Source organism: Schistosoma haematobium, chromosome 2 (assembly GCF_000699445.3).
Source record: "Schistosoma haematobium chromosome 2, whole genome shotgun sequence".
Classification (NCBI taxonomy): Eukaryota; Metazoa; Platyhelminthes; class Trematoda; order Strigeidida; family Schistosomatidae; genus Schistosoma; species Schistosoma haematobium.
The window spans coordinates 2,254,286-2,270,676 of NC_067197.1; the positions used below are offsets into that span (position 1 = coordinate 2,254,286).

A 16,391-nucleotide genomic window follows, 5' to 3' on the forward strand; every position below is an offset into this window, starting at 1 on the left:
GGTACTGGGATACTGCCCGGATACCCAAACCGAAGTAGATGTTTCTTTAAGGTGCCGCACTTCCGATCCTTTAAACTAATGATCTAATCCACAAGGCAGTGGATCAACATTAAGAGTTGCAATCACATGGTAGCCGGTGTCCACCGATTGGTTCATACACCATTTGTTCTTCCTAGGATCCTGGAGCCCATTTGCACGATTGATTCGGAATCAGAGTTTTCTAACTCCCATAGGTGGACTCTCCGTATCCACCAACTCAGTTAAAACACCAGACATTCGATTTTCGTCCTCTCAATGTCGTAAACAACACCCTGGTTGTAAGAAGGCAGTGAGTAGGACTTTCCTGACAGTGGTTAGAGCATTTCGAGAGAGTGTGAACCCTCCCCACTCTTGGCCGTACCAGGGCATTTGGGGGCACTTCTTCACTGAAACCCTGTACCTAATTTTCGTGCTAATTGACACTTATCAGCAAGGTGTACCGTTACGGATTCGTACCTGTGTCACTCAGTTTCACAGTTACAGATGTTACCACTGAGCTATCCTGGTGGCTTATTTTCCTTTAAAGTATGGACAATGTTGGTTTATTCTATAAAAATACTGATTGTATCCAATCAGAAACAACATCGGCATATATTGAAAGTGGTTTAATCATATGGTTTTTAAAAGTAAGGACCTAATTTTTTTATCAATCTTTGTTGACATCTTGTACAGATTGTCTTCTTTAAGCCAGGATCCATATATCTGCGGACTGCTTGAATATTTGGACTACTTGTTCCTACCATCTGGATATTTCACCAAGTTATCTGTTTTCTGTTTGTTTGTTTTAACACATCATTATATCTATGAATCATATAACCTAATCAGGTGCGTTTATGAAAAGTTTACGACATTTCACTGTACAAGTTACAAAAGAGCACACTTAGAGACAATGTGGTTGCTGGCAATATATATAAAAAAGAATGTACATTATTCCGATGTTGATTCTTGAACTGCTAGCATCTAACTTAAGATCATTCAATATTTATTGCAAGGATCGATTAAGAAATAAGTAAAGGAAACTTGTTGAAATACTTCTAGTTTCTGGGTTCGAGGTTGGGTGTGAACATCAACATTGGGATTCAAGAACACAGCCGATAGGTCCCAATTACTAAGAAACGTGAGTCCTAGATCCTATAGTTATCACAATCGAACATTATATCTATTTTACATTGAGCGAGTACCAATCGACTCCAATCAAATATATTTCATTTTCCTGTTCTAGTTATTGATCAATAAGAATATTATTAAAAGTAGCTTGAAAACAATACACTACTTAAATGAACTGACAGTAGGACGCTAAAGCCCTGTCAGGTTGACCTGAACTGGAAATATGAGAATCGACATTATATCTTTACAACTTAATTTAGTAAGCCAGGTGGGTGAGACTCCAAAGTGTGGATGAACCAATCAAGTATAAAATAGCAGGTCTTAGATTTTGGCGCGAAATTCACTCATCCATTTGGCTAAATAGAGTTTTGGGAGTATAGCTTATGTCAGTTCATGATGAAAACCCCAAATCTAATTCCTAATCCTAACCGCTAAATGTAATTCAAAATGCTGATTCCTCATACGGGTTTATAACACTTGTTTCGTTCTAGTAATAAGGCGGTCACCCTCAAAGTCACTCTCGTGAGCGCCCAAAGGTCATTATAGTCTCACTAATAAAATTATCATATCATAAATAACATACCAATAGCAGAACATTCCAGTGAGACATTATCTCCTTGTTTAATTTGAAGTTGACCATCTTTGTCTAGACCATGTACAGTAATAAGATATCTAGGAGTGATCACTAAAATATACAGAAAAGAATAAACAGATTAAAGTTAACTCTGGACATTATCAACTTTCGTTTTATTGAAAATGTAATTTTTTAAAATAAACTGTTTAAGATTTATCAGAGGGTGGAGGAGATTTGGCTCTGATATTCACACACTAAGACCTATTCAGTTCATCTACAACTTAGGACCAGGCATATATATCCACCAATCCATGTTGCCATGCTGAGATCTACTAATGAATAGCTTAGTCGAAATATGCTAAAAGCTTGTATTTGAAAAGAGATACTATTGGAGATACTCGTTATCTAAATGGGATTGAAGTTCTTAAAATCACCAACGGAAAAGTGTTTATCTTACGTTCTCTACTTTATTACGGCAGAATACGATAGGCAATTAACGGGACTTGAACGTGTAGAACCTTACAATCGCAGTCTTATATTTAAAAATGAATTGTATTTTAGATTATGAAAGTATTCATTGTAACTAGTGGAACTAATTCGTGTCGGGCAGAGACAGGTATCTACCTCAGTAAAATGAAAGATGGTTGCACAATTTCACAGATTGGTTGAGGTTAGACATTAAAACCATTGGATGTCAGCCGACTCAGTGGTCTAGATGTTAAGCATTCGCGTGCAAAACTGGAGGCCCTGGGTTCGAACCACATGAGCGGGACCGTAGGTGTGTACTGCTGAGGAATCCCATAATAGAATGAAACGATCGTCCAGTGCTTCCAGGTTTTCAATGATGGTACAACATCAATCGGTTCATGATCTCAATCAAAAACTTAATAGTCTCCACAATCCCATACTGATAATTTCATGACCGACTGTCAGTTAAACATTCTTACCAACATCAATTCAAGCAATCCATTACCCCATTCCATCATTATACTGTTAAACTAACCTTTACAAATCATAGTTACATTCGATGAAATAACATTTTATAGCAGAAAATTTAACAAATCTATTGTATATTGCTGAAAAAAAAGTGTTCATATCTTAAATGAGGAAGAATCATCGATGATAATAATCAATGAATTACCTGGAATAACTTCTGATACTTCTTTATCAGTTTCAGTAACTAATCGATAATATGGTGATGTATAAATTGATGTATCATTTGATAAACGACATCTTAAATAAGCTCCATCTTTTTGAGTTAAATCATCATTTAATAAAATCGATAAATAACCATCAGGTGATTCTTCTAATTTAGAAACTAATGGACCAAGTGAACCACGAATAGGTGATGTTGTTGATGAGGATGATGATGATGATGTTTCATATTGAGTATAATAATAATCCCATCCATAATTTAAATCATCTACTCGGTCACCAGTTCGAGCGTCTATGAAATTCATATTAAAAAGATAAATCAAAAATAAAATGGGCAACTTTAAATGATAATATGGAAAACTTTCAACAATTTCTAAATGTATAACTTTAACCTTATTGTTTATCATTATGTAGTGGGTTATTTATACCCACATAAGTAGTATATAACGGTATGTGCTTTGTACTTTAGAAGTGCAAAGTACTTCTACAAGACTGGCAGGACTCTAATCCTGTACTCACTCTGGATGGTGAACAGATAGAAATAGTCGAGAAGTTCGTTATCTAGGTAGCTGCATAAGTGCTGGTGGTGGAGTGAGTGATGAGATCAATACACGTATAGTGAAAGCCAGAGAGGCTTATGCCAATATGGGCCATCTTTGGCGCCTTCGTGATGTCAGTCTGGCTGTAAAGGGTCGGATCTACAACGCAACGGCGGGAGCAGCTTTGCTCTATGCTTATGAAACCTGGCCTCTCCGAGTTAAGGATGTTAGACGACTCTCTGCGTATGATCATCGTTGTCTCCGAAAGAGTGCTGATATCCAGTGGCAACACCATGTTAGTGATGCAGAGGTTCGGCATCGTGTGTTCGGGTGCAGAGACGATAATTCAATTGGTGTCACCATCTCGAAACATCGACTTCGGTGGCTTGGATATGTTCTATGAATGCCGTTCCAGAGAATTCCACGTCGTGCATTATTTGCCGACACTGGGACTGGTTAGAAAAAGCAGAGAGGTGGTCAGTGTATAACATGGTGTTGTGGTATGAAAGAAAGCTAAAAAGGGCTGGATTCTGTTAGTCCTTCACGACTCCCTGGCTGGGGTCCTAGAGATGATGCAACACAGTGGCTAGAGACGTTATCAGATATGGCTCAGAATAGAAGCCAGTGGCGATCCTGCTGTAACCTTCTACTCTCTTCATAAAAATTGGTTGTATCTTCCTTAACTGAAAGATTTCTTCTTGTTGTACCTTTCCGTTTCTCCCATTATTACCATTATTATTATTATTATTATTATTATTATTATTATTATTATTATTATTATTATTATTATTATTATTATTATTACACCACCGTACACTAAATCTATTCGTTATTGTTCTTTTTTCGTTCTCTTCGAATTCTCATTGTTTTGTGTGGCGCATATATATTTGGTGCCCTCTTGTACCAATATTTATGTGTTCAAATAATAATAATAATAACATAATAGTATATAACGGTGGTCAGGCATAGAATGTATTTTAGTAGAAGATTGATATGGAAAGAACAGAAAGGGAACGCAATTGATATGAAAATGCATGAACAATGAAATCTGAGACAATGGACTGATGGTTAACAACAGGAACAGTCAAATTTGAGATGATGGATTGATTGATTGGCGATTTCGTCATGTGATATTTGACAAGCCATTAGAACATGATAGGTTGATTTACCGTTAAATAAAATATCTTCTAGCCCCATAATGCTTGATATTGTCAAGGATGGGAAAAGTCTGATGTATAGCCTACTTCTATTATCAACTTTACTCCAAAATACTTGGTTTCAGGTGTCTACTATGTACTCATTTTTTAAATTATATTGTGACAATTTTTACACTTCAATATCCTTAACAGTTATCAACTAACTCCGCCTGGAGCCCGTCTGAGACTACTGCCGGTTCCAAGCCCAGATAAAGAAGGAAGGTTGGACATAAGGTTAGCAATCCAATCCTGTAGAAAACGAAATCGCTAAAAAAAATAAACGCTAACCAGGAAAAAATAATTCATACGTTATCAACTTATGTAATTATCAACCGACTTGTTCAATCATTGATTTCAAGTTACACAATCATTTATTACTGTACTCCAGTCGACTTTTAAGAATCTTTTACATAGAAAATAGGTAATGAACCTGGGAACTATTTACATTAACTAGTTACTAACATCATTTATATAATAAAATAAGGAAACATTGATGAGCTATTTAGATATCAACATGGTGTTCCTCCTTAGGGAGGTACAATTGACCTTGACAAATATTGAAATCAATATTCGTCTGGCTAGAATCTCTGTTACTTTTCAATAATCGATTTTCTCTTTCAGTAGAACCATTATACAAAACAATGCAATTATGTTACCATTGGATAAATACACTATATGAAGACCATATGTTTTATACTGTCTTCTAATGGATGAGAGTAATATATAACAGTTGTAATCATTAACAAACTTGATTGTGATTTAAGATAAGCTTACATAACATAAACGTCAACACACAATGTCATCACTACACTACTTACCAATACCAATACAACGAATCGTTTCAGATTCACCAGATTTCAATAAAATTTTACGATCTGTTGGTGAAATATCCACTAAACGTACCAGTATACGACCATCACCTTTGTTTAAAAAAAAGAGTAATTTCAAATGTAAATTTCACGGTTTTAAGAGTCATGACAGATATTATTAAACGGTAAGTTTATTGGTTCTTCTATTGCACAAGCAACAACAACAAATCCAAGAGAAGACGATCAGTGTAGCAACAGTCTCAGCAGCTGTAGGTCTCAACATACACAATGGGAAAAGCAAGATACTTCAATACAACACAGCATGCACCAATCGAATCACAATTGACGGAGAAGATTTGGAAGATGTAAAAACCTTTACATATCTGGTCAGCATCATTGATTAACACGGTGGATCCGATGCAGATGTGAGGGCGCGGATCAGCAAAGCAAGAGCAGCATATTTGCAACTGAAGAACATTTGGAAATCAATACAACTATCAAACAACACCAGGGTCAGAATTTCCAATACAGAAATTAAGACAGTTCTACTGTATGGGGTGGAAACTTGGAGAACTACGGAAGTCATCATCCAGGAGATACAAGTGTTTATTAACAGTTGTCTACGTAAAATACGTCGGATCCGTTGACCAGACAACCTACTGTAAGAGCAAACAAACCAGATCCTAGTGGAAGAAGAAATCAGGACGAAGTACTGGAAGTGGATAGAAAATACATTATACAAATCATCAAACTGCATCACGAGGCAAGCCCTAATTTGGAATCCTCTAGAAAAGCGGAAAATAGTTAGGTCAGAAAACACATTACGTCGAGAAATAGAAGCAGATATGAAAAGGATGAATAACAACTGGAAAGGACCACCCAGGACAGGGTTGGATGGAGAATGCTGGTGAGCGGCTTACTCTCCTTCACAAGGAGTTACAGATTTAATTAAGTAAGTACCCTAAGATTTTACTTAGATTGTACATACTTACTAGTGAATATTTGTTATTTTCGTCATAGATGTTGTCAAACACGTTTGTTAAGCAGTCAGTCTCACTTTAATTACTTAACTAATAGCAAACGTTGTTGACTTTTTAAAAGAATAGTTCATCTTTTAGGTATCTTGAAGTTTCAGCTTGATAATAAATCAGTTGAAAAGAGGTCTCCTCACTGAATTCCTCGCTTTTAACATTCAAGTTATTTGACAATTAGTTGACATTTGCATAGATAATCATCATCATAAAGAAGGAAACAGTAGATAAGTAGGATGTGGGTTCAGCTAAGACAATTAAGGTCGGCGTTATGAATGATCATCAGTTGAAAAAAAAACTAAATCAATAAATCTTACCTTCAACATCCACCTCTTTAGGTAAAGTGGATACTTTAATTTTAAAGTAATCAGATCGATAAATCTGATTACCCCGATAAACTATACATCTTCCATGAATATCATTAGCAAATGAATTAAGTGATTTCATTGAATAAAATTGAAGTTTATTCGATTCTTGCATAACTTGATCAGCTAATATACCCAAATTAATAATTGCTCCATTTGAACGTCGTATATCCCATCCGATAATTACATCTTGAACTGCTTCATCAGTGTTCGAATCTGGAAAAGAAAAAAAGTGGAAATGTTGATTGAAAATGGAAGGAAATAAAGAAATACAATATTCTAGTTGATGATGAAGACATTTTCTGGGGTGGAATGTCTTTCAACAAAGTTCGATCATGTCTAACAATAGAATTTAGGATACATCCTCGATCCTATTCAAGACACGTTAAATGAATGTGCCTGCATCCAAACAAATCTTCACAAATAATGGGCTTTGAGAATGAACAAGGTACTGGTAGGTAACCTAATAATGGAACTATTCATGTTAGTCGTAAATACAACAGATATGACTGTAATACAGTAATGCATTAAATATTCAATGTCAGGTAATGAGAGGAAATCTCCAAGAGACTGTGGACTTAGATTTTGTTAGTACTCATGAAGTGATGCTTTTTATATTGGTCAAAGACTAGACAAATATTAAGGTGATTAATAATCAATGTAAAGAAAGACAGTCGTAGCTTGACTGAGGTTTTCACGATGGTTGGCAATCAGGGAGTGAAATTTCAGCTGTGAGTGATTAATCTTAACTCCAAATCAAAATTATTTATCATGATCTGAATTAAAAGCTTTCAACATTGGAAGTAGGAGATTGGACTTAAAAAACATAAATAGATTGATATAAAAATTATCAGAAGTTTCGTTTGTACTGTAGAGCATGTTTGGTAGCACTGAGCAACAAAACTAGGATGTTTGGGATGCATTTCTTTTTTTCTAAATCCAAGTTGTTGCTTCAGGACTGGTCTGCGTCAACACTTGAACTAAGGATAAGGACTGAAGTAGTCGAACGCATCGATAACTTCACTTATCTTTGAAGTCTGATCAGCTCTAATGTGTTGGTGTTTGAAGAAATCTCTGTACGGATTCGAAAAGCTTGTTTGACTTTTGCCAACTTACGTCATCTATGGCGAAGGCGAGATATCCGTCTATCATTTAACGGACGAGTATACTGAGCTGTAATTCATTCTGTTCTACTTTACGGCTGCCAAACGTGGCTATTAAGGGTAGAGGATACTCGTAAGCTACTAGTAATTAATCACAGTTGCCCTAGAAATATTGCTCGCATCTGCTGGGATCACCAGGTAAGTAATAGTGAGGTTAGACTCAGAGTATTAGGGAATGATGGTAAATCACTGGATGACGTTGTAAGTCTTCATCGACTGAGATAGTTGGGCCACGTGTTACGTATGTCTGAACACCCATTACCATGACGTGGAATGCTGACTAGTGTTGGGGACGGTTCGAAGGAAGTTAAAGGCGGCCAAACCATAAAGTCACTAACTTCTAATCTGAGCCATGTTGGTAGATGCAGACTACTTGGTTGGGGTCCACTTGACTATCGTAACTAATGGGTGGGGACTCTGGGTGACATGGTTACCAACTAATTCTTTCTTCCTGTACTTTGAATGAAGTGACGAAAATAGAAACTGACCAATAAATTTGGAAAAACTACTAAATTCTTTTCAATATTACGAACTTTGGTATGCAAACAACAGGGTTGTTGTCTTAAATTTATATAGACATCCCTTTATAGGTAAAAAGATTGATGTAAATACATTTTATGTAGAAATGAGAACCATAAATTAAGACAATATTTATAGCATTCCCTATGACGATAAAAATGAACTCACCAACAGCTGTACACATAATACTCGCATTTTCACCAAGCTGAGTTGTAAATGTTCCATCTGGTTTTAAACCATCAATTTTCACTTTGATCAAACTTCCTTTGACTGAAGAATAGCGAAAAAATAATAAACATGAACCAAATCATCTTTATTCACAGGATTAGAAAATGAAGCTTATTCAAGCTCTGGAATTACTTAATCTCTTGAGACAGGTATGAAGGATGGTCGCGCAACTTCGTGGATTGGTTGGTGTTAGACATTAACCCCATTGGATGCCGGCTCAGTGGTCCAGTAGGTTAAGCGTTCGCGCGCGAGACTGGCGGCCCTGAGTTCGAATCCCGTGAGCAGGACCGTGGATGCGCACTGCTGAGGAGTCCCACAATAGGAAGGAACGGCCGTCCAGTGCTTACAGGTTTTCCATGGTGTTCTAGCTTAAAATTGACTCATGATCTCAACTGTTGAAATTACTGCAATCTCCACAAGAACCCATTCTGATACCATATCGTATAATTATCAACATTTTAAAAATGATATTTAGTTATGTTTACTTGCTATTGAATGTTTTGTACATAAATGTATCCGTTTTTAGTTTCTTATTATTCCTTCATTGGAGGATTAGTGTTGATAACTTGAATTTCGTGAATAATTATTACTTAAAAATCTGTTAGCTATAAACTTGGAAGACTATTTAAGAACACCAATAAGTTGCATGTTACCTTTTCAATTAAACTAATAATTGTATAACAAATCAAGGATAAGATAATGTTAATGGGTTTTTTGATGTGTGTATTATCGACTTCACTACTCCTGTGGAGCTAGATATTAGTTAATTACTTACCTACGCCTGTTACTCCTCATGAAGGAGCATAGGCCGCTCACCTGCATTCTCCATCCAACCGTGTCCTGGGCAACCCTTTCCAGCTCCTTCCGGTTCCTATTCATCCTTTTCATATCTGCTTCTATTTTTCAACGTAATGTGTTTTTGGCCTTCCTCTTTTCTGTTTCCCTTCAGGGTTCCGAGTTAGGGCTTGCCTCGTGATGCAGTTTGATGATTTGCATAATGTATTTCCTATCCATTTCCATCGTCTTTCTCAAATTTCCTCTTCAGCTGGAAACTGGTTTGTTCTCTCTCAGAGGAGGCTGTTGCTGATGGTATCCGTTCAATGGATGTTGAGTATGTTGTGTAGACAACTATTTATAAATACTTGTACCTTCTTGATGGTGGTTGCATTAGTTCTCCACATTTCAGGTTAATACAGTGGACTTGTGTTGACGTTGGTATTGAAGATTCTAACTTTGATATTGGTTGACAGGCAGTTGTTTCGAGTTCCATATGTTCTTCAGTTGTAGGAACGCGGCCCTTGCTTTTCCAATCCTCGCCTTTACGTCTGTATCTGAACCACCTTTTTCATCGATGATGCTTCCCAGGTATGTGAAGGACTCTACATCTTCCAGAGTTTCGCCAGCAAGAATGATTGGATTGCTGTTCTCCGTTTTGAATTTCAGGACCTTGGTTTTCCCCTTGTGTATGTTGAGGCCTACTGATGCAGCTAGTTATATATATAACCTATAATCAGATGACTTCATTCTTAAGTGCTCATGAATATGGTTGTGAAAGAAAGTCAATAAACATATATCATCGGAGCCATCGTTTTTCACTTGGTTACTAGTGCATACCATATTAAAATATGAAAAGTGTTTTCTTTTTTATATATATTTTTTATTATCGAATTCTGAATAATCTAAATAGGTAAGCAATATTAGGTCCTTCCTACATAGAGGAAACAATCGAGATTAATACTAGAATCAATAAAGGTGTATTTAACTTGGGCTCACAATTGAAGTTATAGTATATTGTAAACCTTTACCTCAACCAAATCCCTTTTATATGTTGTTCTTTGTCTTATCTCAATTCACATAATAACACTGATTACATTAATAGTGTTTCAATCATTAAAGGTAACTATGGTAAATATACTAAATATATTAACTTACTATCAACTTCTTCACCAGTTCTTGTCGATGTACCATCACTTCGTCTTACATCCATTCCAAAATAATCTGATGTATATAATTTTGGTGAAGATGGCTTTTCATCTGGTATACTTGGTCGTTTACTAACAACAGCGGTACATCTAATTTTAAATGGTAAATTACCACGATTTGGTGCAACTAAATCTCTTAAACGTAAATTTCCCGATGAATCCATTGATACACTATTAGCAAATAAACTAGAATCTATTGAACGACCAGTTACATCAGAAAATTCCCATCCATACATCACATCATATTCTGCTCGTAAACCTTCTGTTGATAATCGTTGTTTAGTGGTACGATCTAAATTAGAATATAATTATCATATAATAAGTGAACAGATTGAGATAGAATGAAATTTGGACTCATCTCAACTAAGAATACAATGTAATGGGAATCGATTATGTGTGAACTCCGAACCAATCACATGATGAGTTTACTGACAATTAATCAAGTTCCTTTTCAGAGAAAATAAAAGACATTAGAATTGAACCAAATCAATAATACTGCAATCTCTTGACTTTACCACGGTAATCATTGTTATCGTAGCCTTACACGTATCAATATCATTATGACCTGAATAACATAGCGATACCATGTAGTCCACATCTGTAGTTGTTGATTACTATGGCATGTAAAATACTATGTATGGTATGATGTTAACACATTGAAATGTTATTTCCTGGGAAATACAAGTCCTATTGAGAGTTTAATTTTCTCTCTTCGATGACGTTTTTGGTATCCTAGTTTGAGGGTTCGTAACTGCTGAATAATAGTGTGAGCTGTTCCAATAGTATCAAGTTAGTGGACATAGCACTATTATTAGCATCACGTAAATTCATATCAATTTTCATTTGATTATATCACGCACTTGTACTCACATCTTATTCCAAGGTCAAGGTTAGAAATTATGAGCGAGACGCGCTATTAGAAGAAACTGACTACATTTTGATATGCTTGAATGCTATCACGAGCTCACCTTAGTCGGCAAAGGGAACGATGGTCAGAGATACAGTGACACGATAGGCTATTCTAATCCGTTGTCCCCGACCCTGCTAACTAGATCGATCAAGAAGTCTTGATGAGGCGTAGAGAATGTATTCTACAAGCACCCAGAAAATATGAGGTCATAAATCAAGCTTATTTATGCAACGATAGAAACGCCTTTAGGAGAGCCATCAAATGGCGTACTAAAAAAATTTGTCAACCAATGACAGTCGGGGATTTCCGAGTGGGAAATGTAAGCTATAGGTCAACTATGCGTCTCTTGGCGCAAAAACATAAAATTCAAATCTTCAGAATGAAATTACAAAATTAGGACCTTTTCAAAATGAGTTCTGGGTATCCAACATCCTCAACACATTTCTAATCAGTGCCTCAACCTGTGTGTTCTTTTTTCGATTTATCGGTCACCGATCAAAGTTTCTTAGTCATGACTCAATCTGATATTTATCATAGCTGATTTCTTTAAACGTGTAAGAAGTGTGTTTATCTGAATTGGATAAGGTAAAATGTGATAGAAAGCCGTTTTTACTACTTACTTCTAGCTTCACATACAACACTGGCGCTTTCTTTTTCATTGCCAACTAAATAACCTTCATTATCCAATCCATCGACAGCTATTTCAATATTATCTAAATGAAGATTAAAAGAATACGATTTTAATGATGATCAATCTCAGAAAAGATCGGAAATAACAAGAATTCAGTAGATTCCAAAAATATATAGATTTTTTAGTCTAAGACTATTAATCTTATTAAACTCTACCTGGAACCCTTATGGGACTACCACAGGTCTCAAGCCCGGATAAAGAAGGAGGATTAAGCATTGGGTTAGTGACTCTAACCCGTAGAAAACTAACTTGCTAAAAAGACACCAACCAGAAAGAGTATTTAGTCGATGCATTTTACACACTTCATAGCTTGGCATGTTCACTTGATATACAAATAGGGAGGGGGTAATAACTTATTTACTCATAGTGTGTAGCAATGCTATTCAAAACCTATGAGATTCCCTAAAAAAAATCAGTCTCTTCAGCTTCGCTAACAAAAGTTTTGTTGAGTTTGTATACCTAAATGGTTTACTTGAACTCAGTTCATTAGTAATTATCTAAACAGTAAATCAGTAGTCGGAATATAAAAACGATCATACCAGTACTATGTTTTTATTAACAGAGAACATTAACAATTGTCGTAACTTTGTGTTAATGTTAACAGTTTTTACAACTCTTATTGAAATATCAGAAGGAATTTTCACGAAGCAGGATCGTGGATACGCACTGCTGAGGAGTCCCACAGTAGGACGAAACGGACGTCTATTGCTTCAAGGTATTCTATATTGGTCTAGCTTCAATTGATTCATGATCTCATTGAAATGTTTGTTTCACCTCAAAAAGTGTTTGATTCAGTTTACCACCCTCTATGAAGAACTTTAAACACCTCATGATGTGGAAAAGCTTTTTTTCAATCTTTCATAGAAATATAGTTAGCACAATTAGAGTGATAATTGGATATACCATATATACATTTGTCTTTAATATTAAGCTCATAGGCCTTTGAACAAAACATGTTTTAATAAAACTTTGGTTTGTTAATATTTCAAACATTCTTATTAATTTACTCACCTGATTCTCTTCCTGGGATCGGAATTAACTGTGGATCAATAGTTGTTGGTTTTCTTGCAACATCTATTGAAAAGAAATCTGAACCATAGACCAATTCATCACTAACTGATAATGAAGGATCAATTTGTTGTGCTGGTACATGAACAATACAACGTCCTTTAACATTTCGTCCTTTAGTACCAGGTGGTGGACGTATACCACGTAATCCTAAACGATCACCATTTGTTTCTAAGCTTACTGCTATATTACTAGTTGAAACTGGATCTTCATCAGTGTAACGCCATTCCCATCCATAACGTATACCATGTGTTGGATATAATGGTGAACTAGTATCTACTACAATTGCTTGACATCTTAATGTTGCATCATCTCCAACACGTGTAACACTAATTTGATTTTGTTCATTTAATCCACTAATTTCAACTCGAACTCGTTTATCTGAATATGATGGACTAATTGGTATATGAGCTTGAAAAATTCAAAGAATAATGAAGAAGATCAGAAACAAATATGGATGAATTTTTGAAGTGTTGAGAAATGGAAGATCAATTTTAATTATAATAATTTGTCGTCGTGGAGGAGCATAGGTCGTTCATCAAGACCCTCTGTCGAATCATTTTCACTCCACAGGAATCAAAATACAATTAGATATAATTTAGTACTTTTCATTATTCTGGATAATTGATTTTGATCTCAGTAGTCTAATGGTAACTAAAAATAAGTGATGGGTTCAAACGGTGGTTCATCTATTTCGATTTGGGATCCGTCTAGTATTTGTATCCCTTATACAAAGAGTATAAGTCAAAGCCAACTGGAAAGAACTTTTAATTAATAAACGGGTTATAGACACATAGTATTATTGTATAAATTATCTTCGTTTTGTTTAAATGCCATTGTATCTAATCAGAACATTAAACTATAGCCTAGATACTTCACATCCAATACGTACTAATGATCCACTTAAAGATGAAGAGAAATTTTAAGAAAACATAATCTTTAGAAGTTCCACTATTTAACGATTATTGGTAACTCTAGTCTTTCATCAGACTATATTCTACAACACACACCACATGATAATCTGTCTTGTAAAAGGAACATTCGAACCCTGGATGGAAAAGGAAGAGAGGAAGATCAAAGAACCCACTGAGTCAGGAATTCAAAGCGGATATGAAAAGAATGAATAGGCACTGGTAACAACTGGAATGGATCGTTCAGGACAGAGCTCAATGAAGAATACTTATGCGTGGCCTATGCTCTTCCTCTAAGGGTATTAAGCGTAAGTAAGTAAAGATAAGCAAAAGAAACATTTAAAATTAGAAAAATAAAACCTACAATTGAACTCATTGTAAATCGTGAAGAATACCAAGAAGGTATCTCTAATAATTTACTAGATATCTTTGTCTAAAATAGCTTTACAATACATTCTGATAATCTTCATCTTCTTATTATACTATCGACAGTAATATACAGGAACTTATGAGAACAAAGAGAACTGTCTTAATGGATTTATAATTCATCCATAATCAGGATATCAATGGTTAACTTATTTCTTGAATAAAAAACTCCTTATTTAAATTCACTTGGTATTGTTTGTTTGAGTCTTCTTATTGATGTTTAGGACTGCAACTGATCAGTCTCTTATTGACATATGTGTATACTATGTATATTGCCTTAATTCACAAGCATGTGGCTATCAGGATTCAATGGTTTGAAACAAACGATACTCGGTTCGAGTCCCGAAGTGAACATCAAATATAAGATGCAGATACAGCCAGATAATGATTGAAAACTAGGACGAAACACGTGTCCTGGATTTCATTGCTAACCACTATTTATATTTGCTTATAACTCGTTATTTGGTTATGATTATTCATGAACACAATCATCATAATTGTATATACAATGCTCCCATTTAGGATGAATATTAAATTGCATTTAAAAGAGAGAATATTGTTAAATCATCTCCGTATAGAGCCCCTCGAGGGCTACTGACGGTCCCAAGCCCGGGTAAAGGGAGAGGGTTAGACATGAAGTTAGCGACCTCATCTCGTAGAAAACTAACTCGCTAACAAAACGCTAACCAGAAAAAAAATTATTCAAACCATTTAAACTCTGCTCTGAGAATTAAAAGGTTTTCATTTAGAAGAATTATGATGTCTCATAGTAAAAGCCGAATTCCTTCGGAAGTCAGGAAGCTGATAGAATGCTCGTATGATGCGGAAGATCGGCGAGACTCTAATTTATGGACGAGCCAATCAGAAGCGTTTTAGAGATTCCAAGGTTACGGCGCCAACTTCAGTGCTTAGTGCTAATGTACGATCGGTTCACAAACAATTTTGTACAAAACGTGATAATTGAGCGGCTATAACAAATAAAAACGGCGAGACTATAATTTGTTGGTGAACCAATCGGTATACGATAGTAGATGTCAGATTTTAACGCCAAAGCCTTTCATCCATTTGGCTAAATAAATTTCTGGCATTATAGCTGATGTCAGTTCGTGATGAAAACCCCATATATAATTCCTAACTAAGGCAATTTATGACAATTAATGCGAAGTGGATAATAAAAGCACCATTAACACTGGCTGCAGACAGGTACTACAATATATACGAATGTTTGGAGAGTGTACAGACTCCTACATAGGTTTGGTTATGTGCATCGTGTCGTTATCCACAAGTAGCATTTTGTGCACTCAACAACCGAAGTGCACATAAACAATATTGCAGCTATATGGTCGAGGTTGAAAGAGTTTTTGAGATCTTATCATAACTCCAGAGGCCGACTATACTGTGGCCATATAGATGATTTCCTCTAGGATTTTATAACCTCTGAACCTCTTTCTAACTTTGACAAGTTTTTGAACCACGTATAGGAAGTGTATCCATTTTATTTCCATGTCTCTGTATAATATATTTCTATTCTATACCTACTATTTTCTGACTGGTTAATATTTCTCAAGATCACTTAAGATCCGTTGATAGGTCGTCCATAAATTAGAGTCTTGCTGGAAGATCTAGAAAGTCATCCAAATCACTGCAGAAATGAGAAGCTGCATATTTATGAAAATCC

General features: G+C 35.6%; 1 protein-coding gene across 1 annotated transcript in view; it reads right to left on the reverse strand.

Annotated features, from left to right (window-relative positions):
* MS3_00006024 (uncharacterized protein) overlaps positions 1-16,391 on the reverse strand; it is a 256,723-nt gene that overhangs the window by 80,906 nt on the left and 159,426 nt on the right. Inside the window, exons 61-68 of the mRNA XM_051214123.1 lie at positions 13,320-13,787; positions 12,238-12,330; positions 10,658-10,999; positions 8,666-8,767; positions 6,768-7,031; positions 5,429-5,530; positions 2,862-3,167; positions 1,730-1,831 (exon numbers count right to left, since the gene is read on the reverse strand). Of these exons, the coding sequence (XP_051067251.1) occupies positions 1,730-1,831; positions 2,862-3,167; positions 5,429-5,530; positions 6,768-7,031; positions 8,666-8,767; positions 10,658-10,999; positions 12,238-12,330; positions 13,320-13,787 (1,779 nt within the window). The remainder of the gene's footprint in view (positions 1-1,729; positions 1,832-2,861; positions 3,168-5,428; positions 5,531-6,767; positions 7,032-8,665; positions 8,768-10,657; positions 11,000-12,237; positions 12,331-13,319; positions 13,788-16,391) is intronic.